The sequence below is a fragment of the Caloenas nicobarica genome, chromosome 2 (assembly GCF_036013445.1).
Source record: "Caloenas nicobarica isolate bCalNic1 chromosome 2, bCalNic1.hap1, whole genome shotgun sequence".
NCBI classification, from domain to species: Eukaryota; Metazoa; Chordata; class Aves; order Columbiformes; family Columbidae; genus Caloenas; species Caloenas nicobarica.
This window is the reverse complement of record NC_088246.1, coordinates 119,271,393-119,281,772: the sequence shown is the minus strand read 5'-3', so window position 1 is coordinate 119,281,772 and position 10,380 is coordinate 119,271,393. Positions and strand designations below refer to the sequence as shown.

The following is a 10,380-nucleotide window of genomic DNA, read 5'->3' as shown; positions in this document are numbered from 1 at the left end:
GGTGGCCTCAGCCCCACCTCTGATAAAAGGTAAGTGGATAATGTGTGGGCTATCTAGTTATCTTATGCACTCAGCTGGGAAAAATGCTACTTATGGTTTCCAGCATGATAACTAGATACCCACCTACCCATTCCTGGAGCACAGTCAGTGTTTCAAGTCCTGTCACATCACTTGTGCGTGAGATTCAATGCAAGTTTCAGGACCTTCCCTGTACAATGGCAAGTCAGCCCCCACCAGAAGTCTGTGCTTCATTTTAAGGAACTGTTACTTCTTGAAATTAAACCTTGTCTTTCTCCTTTTTACTTAGACACATGCATATACAGTCTTTTACTTGGCTTATCCTGGCCTCAGGTGGATGACTACAGGCAGAGCAGGTTTTTTTGTTTGATTATTGTTATAACGACACCACGGCTGTATGGACGTATTTATGTCCTATTTTGAGGGCTGGGCATAGCCCACTGCAAACAAAACTTAAAGGTTTTCAAGCTTTAGGAATAGTAAGATCCCATGAAATCTGTGTGCTTTAAGGTGGGTACTGTTTTGGAACTATTTGCACTGCTTACAAGAGTTGTGTAACTGTGGTAGTGTCCTGAAATCAGGGGGGGAAAAAAGCAACCAATTAGTTAAATGTTAAAGGCAAGCTTTTGTAACTTGTGAATTCACTTGGTATGCAGTTATCCCAGCAGGCTCCAGGTGTAGAGATAAACTCCAAGGTCAGTTGCAGATGAATGCTGATGGTTTCTGAATGGCATGATTTCAGTAACAATCTCTGTAGCTTCTGTAATCCTATTAAAAAACGATCCCTCTCCTTCAGGGTATTATAAATGTAATAGGCAATCAGTCTACATAAATGACTGCTAAAGCCCTCAAACTCTTTTGTCAGTTTATCAACAACATTATTTGAATCACAGTCACTCTATGGTTTACCTTTTATTTTTTTCTAAAAATACAAAGAGACTATTAAGATGATGCTTCTATTTTAGGACTTTCTTTAAGAATGGCTAGAGATTTGACTTATTAGAGATTTAACTGGAATGCACTTGAATACAGTAACCAACTGGGTTAAAGATCAAAGTTGTTAAAAGGGTGCTAGTTGAAACTGCCTCAGAACTTCCTAGATTGATAGATCAGCAAACTTTCCTCTTAAAAGGACAAAATGCTGAGGTTTGCCTGAAGTTTTAAGTAAAAGTACACAGATTTTTAACTCTTTCAGCTCTCTATATATTTCAACAGTATTTCTGCATTGTTTATTCTGCTGCTAGGTATTTGGAATTTCTCCTGTTTATCCTGTGATCTAGTTGATATGGGACTGTCTCTTCTGTGTCTAAACTATGAGTAGCATGGTTGACTTATTTTGAGTGTGTTTAGTCAAATTTTGTAGGGTAGCACAACTCTATAACTTTCTTATTTAGAGCAAATGCATTTGGTGAGACTTTTTTAAGACAGTGGAGGAAGATAACAGACCCAAAACAAATGTTAATTTGCATCCATATGCCATGCATGGCTTCCAGATGTCATTTGCAGTTGAACACAAACCATGACACCTTAGAACGCAATAAAACTCACTGATAGAATTAAAACTGTTTTAAAGAAGTAACATTTTAATGACTTGTCTGAAGTTTGCCAGGCTACAAAATGGAAAACAAAACCAAAAACAACAGAACCCTAACGTAGCAAAAACTTATGCATTAGCAGTAGGAAAAACCTTTCTCCTAAAAGCCTGCAATAATTCTAGCGGAGGAGGGTATTTGTGTAATGACAGTACATGTTTATTCCTGGGGATCAGTGACAACAGCGGTGGTTGAATAAGAGAAAGGACTGAGGAGAGCTGCAATGGTATAGTGGCGGTGACCAGAATCGTTAGCGGTGAACACCACCTGGAAAAGAGAAACCTTGTGATCAGATGAACAATGTACCTTCAAAACTACCTTATTAAGAATTAGCAAGCACATTCCATTTCTTCTGCAGACTACTTCACCAGTTCTGTTCGATCAATGATTTTACCCTTCTGAAGCATAATGCTCCCTATTACTTTGTGATGCTCACTGAAGACTGAGAAATTTGTGAGATTTGGACCCAGGTCCACAAAGAATCTTATAATAGTTTTGGTTGGAAGGGACCTAGCAGGGATATCTTCAACTGGATCAGGTTGCTCAGAGCCCCATCCAGCCTGGCCTTGAATATCTCCAGGGATGGAGCATCTACTACCTCTCTGGGCAACCTGTGCCAGTGTTTCACCACCCTTATCATAAAAAGTTTCTTCCTCATTTCTAGCCTGAATCTCCCCTCTTTTAGTTTAAAACCATCACCCCTTGTCCTGTCATAACACACCCTACTAACAAGTCTCCCCTCTTCTTTCTTTAAGTACTTAAAGGCTGCAATAAGGTCTCCTCTGGGCCTTCTCTTCTCCAGGCTGAACAACCTGAGTTCTCCTCACAGGAGAGGTGTTCCATCACTCTGACCATCTTGGTGGCCTCCTCTGGACCCTCTCCAACAGGTCCATGTCTTTCCTGTGCTGAGGGCTCCAGAGCTGGATGCAGAACTCCAGGTGGGGTCTCACCAGAGCAGAGTAGAGGGGCAGAATCACCTCCCTCCACCTGCTGGCCACTCCTCTTTTGACAGCCCAGGGTTCATTTGATTTTTCTGGGCTGTGAGCACACATTGCTGACACATCCAGCTTTTAATCCACTGGTACCCCCAAGTCCTTCTCTGCAGTGCTGCTCTCAATCCCTTCATCTCCCAGCCTGTGTTGATACTGGGAGTTGATCCAGGTGCAGAACCTTGCACTCGGCCTTGTTGAACCTCAGGAGGTTTACATTGGCCCACTTCTCAAGCTTGTCCAGATCCCTCTGGATGGCATCCTGTCCCTCAGGCATGTCAACTGCATCACTCTGCTTGATGTCATCCCGGTCCTGCCAAAGTCTAAATTGCTGGGATGTGAGGTCTGTTGGCTTCAGTTACCTTGTACACAGACAGTCAGTGAACTCTGCCCATTTCCCAGGCTAATTTGTTGACCTCTAGGGTATTACACCAAAGAAAAGCTTTTTCAACAGCCTAGCTGGAACAGTCCTAACTAGGTGCTTTTAAGCACCTTTTCAAGTGAAGTTCTTCCATAGGCCTCAGCAGCTTTCAGACATCCAAAAGGTTAGGGAATATTTTTAGGGATTGTTTATTTGACCTAGATGGCCCAAGCCACACCTCAGACTTTTATGGACCTGAGCCTCAGTCATTTGTTTTAGTCTTCCACAGAGCTTCAAAAACTTGTGGTTTAAAGTATACTACAACACAGTCTGTAGCCATTCCAGACTACTTAATTTGGGGCAACTTTAATAGCAGGTTAAGCCTGAAGAATTTAAACAACATTTTTGGAAGCACTAAGTAAATGTGGTAGAATAGTGCACACAATAAATCAGTATAGGGCTGAGAGCAAAGAGATACGCAAGGCAGGATTATATTGCCAACCTGCTTATGAAATTTAGGTGTTGATGAAACAGCCTACTTTTCCTTTCCTATTAAGGTTATTTCTTTATATTTTTATGCCTTCTTTTTCTGTTGCATAATTCAGTACTGTACAACATTTAAAAATAAAGGGCACATCAGAAAGAATTGTTTTGTCCTGTAATTACAGGTCATACTAGAATTTGTGGATTTTCAGGTGAGTGATATGAGGGAAATCCCTCTGATTAAAGAAGAGCTCATTTCCTATAAAATGAGCATTTTCAAATTTTTTGTTCTTTCCAACTGATGCCACTACACAATATATAGGTTATTAAGTATCTTTGCAAATACTTACATCGGCATATTCATGGAATGGGGAAAGGCCAAGTCCCTTCCAGTAAGAGCTGGTGTCAAACTCAACTCTGTATATTCCTTCTACAAACTGCTCTTCTGTTGTGAGCTCATGGATCTCCCCATACTCTGTGGTTTTCCTGTAACAGTAAAATAAGTCAACATGGAATATTAAATAGCAGAGGTGCTGCACAACTAAATTCTACATCGAACAGCTTCTAATACCTTAAATAATTCCCTCCTATAGGGTAAGTTTCCATATTGCAGAGCCTGTCGTTGCTACCAACTCATCCATTTACATCACAAATCAAAGCTGGTTGGCTTTGTTTCACGATTTCTCTTGCTACAGCAGGGATTATACTTAAGGCTTCTCTTTTAATATCATGTTTAATTTTTGCTAAGTTGCCTCTGGAAACAGATGTTAGCGGCTTAGGAAAAGGGCTATCATAATGAAAGGCAAGATGCCAAATCTTAAATTACAATTAAAGAGAGAAGAGAGATTTTAGTGGAAAATTATTTTATTATCTAGTTATTATCACTGAGGCTATAGGTTTTATCCCTATATTGGAGGTTTTTATGTGTGTTTATGTGACCCTGAATGGTAGTGTCTTGGAACAGCAATTTAACATCATAATATTTTATTAATTTGAATTACAACGCCTTGGTCAAAGAGCAGGGCCCTCTTCTACTGGGTGCCATATAAATGAGCAATAGGAATTCCCAGCTCAGAGAGATTGCAGCAGCTCGCAACAAAAAAATGTGGGTGAATGAAGTCCAGAAGCAAGAAACAAATATAGCTGGCATTGCACCCTGTTTATTTGAAAAGCAGCAACCATTGTATGACAGCTGTTTGAATATTTACATACTTAGCTCCTAAACCCCATTTATCTCCTTTCCCTCCTTTTACTTGTGATTTTTTTTTTTTTTTTTTTTTACCAGGTGGTAGTGGTGGTTGTTTTTTCTCTGCTGAAAATACTTTATAGAACTTCATAACCACGTGATGTAGTTGAAGGAAAAATGAAGAAAGCCTTGACTTGAAGAACTAGTAGAACTTGCCCATCTTATGGAAAGGAGTGGTTGTCTAGGCAGAAAACAAAAGCCTGAGGAGGAAGAGCGGGAGGGGAGAAAGCGGTAACACGCTGCCCATCAGAGACAGAATCAGTTGAGCTATTGCGGCTTTTATTTCCCTTCCGCTGCCTCCTCATTCATCTTATTTGTCATCTTTGGTTAATGGTGGTGAATCAAAATTTTGCCTTTGCTTAAATTAAGAAGTAACAGGATTGAAAACCCCATGCTAATTTTCAGGTTTTCTTATATTTTAACTCAATGCTTTGAAGACTGACAGATGTCTCACCGGTCCAGCAGAAAAGAAATCAACTGTATTCTGGGTAGACCAAACCTGCCCTGTTTGAAACATAGCTCACGGGCTCTTTGTGAAGAGTACACATTGTTTTCTTTTGCTTTAATTAGTACTTCCTGGCTTAACCTATATTGCCTTGATAAAAGGCAAAAGGTAAAAGGGCAGAGAATTAATTAGTGAGTGTCCTTGAAATTGTGAAAACAGAATTGCTGAGATCCTGCAGAAGTGTTCAGGGTGCGAATTAAAATTCATATACGTCTGCTTACAAGTTGGATAGTCTAGGCACAAACCAATTAAAGGCAAAAATGGTGTCTGCCTCAAAGTCTTTGTTCAGGTAAACAAATAAGATTTAGTTAGAGAGAAGTGTGGATGCAGCTTGAATGTTGCTTTTCCTAATGGGTGCTGACCCAGATGTTAACCATCCAGAGCAGCTGGAAAACTGGAAAAGGCTTCACTTGAAGAGTCTTGCCCACTACCAAGAGCTAATGGCACTTTCCAAATTTTAGTTCAGAGCAAGTAGTCTCACGAACAAGCCCTTCAGCATTACTGGTGCTCTGACAGCCAACGGGACAGTGTGCAATTCAGAGCCTGGGTGGGATTAGCAGAAGGCAGAGGATGCCCTGCATTCAGCCCTGGTAGCAAAATGCTACCAATGATTCATTCTCAACAGCACTTATATTTCTGTCTGAGTGGGGGAATAAATATAGTATGGTTGCTTATTCTTAATAGGATATGGACTGCCAGTATCTGCTGTAAGATGGATAGTTTAAAAAGCTGTGCTTTTCCAGGAAAAAATTTGCAAGCCTCTGGTCAAGTTACTAAGGCTCCAGCCTAGACTGCAATCCTGATCCCCTTTTTCACTGTCTGGACCTTAGTTATATATTGTGACCAGGTTAAATCTGTACTGTCTGTGCAATGACATTTATGAACTCTTGGGACACATAGTGCACTGAGGTAAACCCTACTCCCAGATGGAGACTGCTGAGGAAATATCTCAGGAACATGATTTTTTTTTTTTAAATGATTTAGAACCTAGGTCACATGAGAACTACATTTGGTGAATACAATTCATGAACTGTGTGATAAGACTTAAATTTCCAAAAAACACGTGATAAGTAAAAAGGTCAAAGCTAGTCATGGGAGGAGCTCGTATAGAACTCAAATCACATGCTTCCCAGGTCTCTGTGCCCCAAAGCCTTCCTCAGAGTATGTCTCAGCTCTAATTATCTCTTCTTACATATTTTTGGCTAGACTAATTTTGAAATAAGCCTCTTAATAAAGTCTGCTGTTACTATGCTAGTTTCCTCCCTGCTTTTTAAATACTATTACTCTAAATTCAATGTCTTCCAGGTGCATTTGCTTAATTCCCTTAAAATGTTTTAGCAAAGTAGAAACAAACCAAAAGGTAAAAACAAACCAAAAGGTAAAAAAACCCCACTTTTATAGATATTTGTACAAAATGCATCTGCTAGTTACTGTAACTTCAAAATACTATTAACCTGACAGTAATCATTACAGATTGTGTTCCTTGATTTCATTCAGCTTTTCATCTTTTTTAACACAAAGAAACTGGTTTTCCCAAGAGAAAAAAAAAAAAATTGCAATCACATGTGCAAACTCAGTTCAAACTAAGTGTCATCAGCTGAAGTCAAAGGTTTTGCTGAAAGCAGCCTTGGTTAAAGTGCAAGTCAAGGGAAAGGTCAAAACCTTTACCTGCAATAAAAATTTTGGTTTTATGTTTATCTGCTGCCTTCCTTCAACAAAATACTTCTAATTTGCCTAAGGTTAATCTTCTCAACTTATAGCTAAGAAGAAGTTATTTGATTTTCTAGGGGTGTACTGAACTAGAGGCTCAACAGAGGTTGGCTAAGAAGAATGGTGAGATTTTTCTCCTTAGACTTGTTGATAGCAGCGTTGCAAACTGAACAAGAAAACACTGTTATGCCCAAAAAGTGAGGAAATTTAACAACGATGTTGCATTTATCTTATTCCTCTGTGAACTGTATTTTGTATTACACATTTAAGAACACTTGATAAAACATCTGAAATAATATGAGTTTCCTAATAATGGCAGAAATACTAAGGACAAGACATTATCCTGGTCTTCGCTTTCCTTGAAAACAATGTGTAATTCTTTTTCATGAGGCTTCTCTGTTGGGTAAAGTATATGAATCCATTCTGAGAGTCATTTGTTCCTAGATCAGCACTTAGGAGTGGAGATGTTTGTTTCTCCTTCAATCTCCTAACTTTTCTTGCTGCGTTTCAATGAGGAAAAATATTTTGTGTTTTGAGTTTTATAAGAAGAAACCCTTCAGATTGAAAGAAAGGAATCTCTCTACTTGTAGTCTTCTCTGGTTTTTTGTTGTTTCATTTTTGTCTGTTTGTTTGTTTTGGGATTTTTTAAATAATGAGATAAAAATCCTAGTAATAGATAGCTGGATGCTCTGGTGGCTCCTGTCCATGCTTATGCTTGTTGTTCTGTGCTTGAATATCCTGCTGTTAGTGGAGATTTCTCTTGATATATTTAAAAATCTGATTCAATGAGTTGTTACAATGAAACTTAAATTCTGAATACCTTGCCTATTCAAATTTTAGTAAACTGTATTCCTCTGTTACCCATACTTTTTCCTCAAACTGAAGAGAATAGTATTATTGCCCATCCCTCAGTGATGTTCTGAGGATGCTTTGTAAGTATTAAGCTGTCATTCCAGAGAAAAAACATGCAGACCTATAGTAATGACCACAAAAAATGCTGAGATTGTGCTTCTGTGTTGTGTTATGATGAGATTCTTTAAAACTTTCTGGTCAATGAGTTTCTTCCAACCAGCACATCTCTTACGCAGGAAAAGATGACTAATGTGCTTATTATTTGCATGTGTACAGACAAAGCTTACAGAGAAGATTTTGTATGTGACTGCTGCAAATAAAGCTCTATATCCATTGCATATGAAGACCGTAGGTTAGTTTGGATTACCTGCAAAATTCTGGTAACTTTTTTTTTCTTTTTATAGAAAGGAAAGATAGTACTGAAGCTAGGAGAAAAATTAATTATTAAACCTATTCCCTTACAAAGGCAAGATGAGCATCTCAACATGTTTTTGCAATTAGCATGTACTTCAGTCGTGGATAAGTTCCACTTTAGACCAGAATTCAGGTGCTGTTAGCAGTGATAGTGTGACGTGATAGAGAACATATTGCTTTTATGATCAGAGCTCTATTACTTTTATTTCTCAATTGTTTGCCTGAGGCACCTTGAAAATGGCTCCATAAGACCACGTAACTTACCCAGTAGCAAAGTCCTGCCAGCTTCCATCTGCAGCCTTTTTAAAGACTTTAACAGCCACGTTAGCAGCAGGACTTCCTCTGACTGCATCCAGCACTTTCACCATGAGAGGGCATTTGGAATCAACAGAGCCATGGGAGACCTTGGGGAAAGCAGGAGAGGTTGTGTAGGAGCTGTTCACTAGCTCAGCAAAAACCTTATTTCAAACAAAAGTTGGATTCTTATTACAGAATTAATGTTGACTTAAAAGCAAGTTCTTTGGCAAACAGTATTCCACTCTAGTTTTCAAATATCTGTTTCTTAAGGCAGAGTCTATTAGAGGTTTATGCTGATAACTTTATTGCACACACAAACAGATTGTTTGATAAATATTTAGAATTGCATATGGCCCTGGGAAAATGTTATAAAGTATACCTTTCTTAATTAGGCCAAAAGTAATAAAATAGTAAATTATTAAAAGTGCAGGCAGAGTATGTTAGCCTAGGAAACCAACGAAGAAATACCTGTGACATTCCTAGGGCTGAAATAATAGTTTCCTAAGATTCATTTTACTATAAGGAAACCCTAGTCATACTTTGAAAACATTTTTTAGTGCTTTAGAGAAGCTCTTTTTTGGTGAAGAAGGTTGAGCTACCTCTACATTGAAGACAGGGGATGTGAGTAATGAACTGACAGAAACAGACAGAAATAAAATGTCACATGTCCTAGATCCATTGCCCTTTCATAATATCCTGAAATAGATGTGTAAGTAGAAAGGAAAAAAAAAAGTTTTAAGAATTCTGAAGAAACTACTTAAAAAATGGTAGTAAAATAACACTCCAGAAAAGCCTAATGGTTACAGAATTTCATGGATGAGGAGGATGCTAGTCATCTAGAAAATCTAGATTATCATTCTTGTCATGATTGAGTTTGAATAAAAAGAGACTCACCAGTGGTGCAGCTTCAGAGAAAAGTACCAGTCCAGCTAAGAAAACAAAGAGCACAGAGTGAAAGGCCATTCTGTTTGCTGTTAGTGAGCCTCGGTGCTAGCAGCTACAAGCTGAGGGGATTTGGGATTTTATAGCCAATCCGATAAAAAAACGGGCTGCTTATTGGGTGCCCATATGACTCCAAATCTGCTGATTCTGATTATTTGCTTAGTAAACAGTCCAATCCTAAAGTCAGTCAATGAATAGCACTGCCATTGCAGTCAATGGAAGGACCGCAGGATCACTAGAGCAAAGAGAATAAGTAACGCACACAAACATGACCCTTGCCTGGGGAGATTAGACTCTTAGAAAGGCCTCCACAAAATAATGCAAATGACCTTTGTTTGCCCAGAAATCCAACCAGTTCTAGGAGGTCTTCATTACCTTGCCCTCAGGCTGTGCATGATAATGCCCCAATGCTTTCTCTGCGCCTGGTTCGTGTTTCTTCTCGATGTATTCAGTGCTTTCTGAAGACCAGTTCCTATATGTAGATGCAGACTCAGTATATGGGTGATGGAGCTTGTGCATTGTCTGTCTCAAGTAATGCCAATGGTCCATGCTGGGAAACATTCCCAAGCAGCTCCCCTGCTTGACATCATCTGTTCTCACCAGAAGTTCCTGAGGATTCATCTTGCCTAGTCTTTAGGTAGACATTGACATTTCCTCTTAGTCACTGGGAAGATGCCTGGAGACATCTGTCCCCTTGGGAAGATAAAGGTCTCAGAAAAGTGAAATGAGTCTTGTCTTGCTCCATGTACCCCAGAAGGAGCCAAGGCAACTAGCATAGACTGGGAGTTTATGTTAACATCTAGCTAATGTTTTAGTTGCCAAACTCTTATTATGCTGGAAATGTTATTTGTTATGCTCTAAAATGTACATTTTGGTAAAAGGTTTTTCAGGGGTGAACTCAGCCCCAGCCTAAGTTGGGAGAAGATGTCAAGTAGGGGAGCAGGCATGGTGTAGCTGGGTTTCTTCGGCTG

At 39.2% G+C, this 10,380-nt stretch overlaps 1 protein-coding gene across 1 annotated transcript; it reads right to left on the bottom strand.

The window, feature by feature from the left end:
* Positions 1–1,618: 1,618 nt before the first annotated feature.
* Positions 1,619–9,441, bottom strand: LOC135985787 (transthyretin). The gene is made up of 4 exons (XM_065629400.1): positions 9,362–9,441; positions 8,435–8,574; positions 3,794–3,929; positions 1,619–1,877 (listed from the first exon to the last, which is right to left on the bottom strand). The coding sequence occupies exons 1-4, from the start codon at positions 9,428–9,430 to the stop codon at positions 1,770–1,772; spliced, it is 453 nt and encodes a 150-aa protein (XP_065485472.1). The 5' UTR covers positions 9,431–9,441; the 3' UTR covers positions 1,619–1,769.
* Positions 9,442–10,380: the final 939 nt, after the last annotated feature.

Bases quoted from the DNA above. Each gene is read 5' to 3' on its own strand.
- LOC135985787 (XM_065629400.1), bottom strand. From the start codon at position 9,430: ATGGCCTTTCACTCTGTGCTCTTTGTTTTCTTAGCTGGACTGGTACTT. The intron at 3,930-8,434 runs GTAAGTTACGTG...TTACTGTTACAG, and splicing joins TGGCAGGACTTTGCTACTGG to GAAAACCACAGAGTATGGGG. The intron at 1,878-3,793 runs GTAAGTATTTGC...TCTCTTTTCCAG, and splicing joins CATTCCATGAATATGCCGAT to GTGGTGTTCACCGCTAACGA.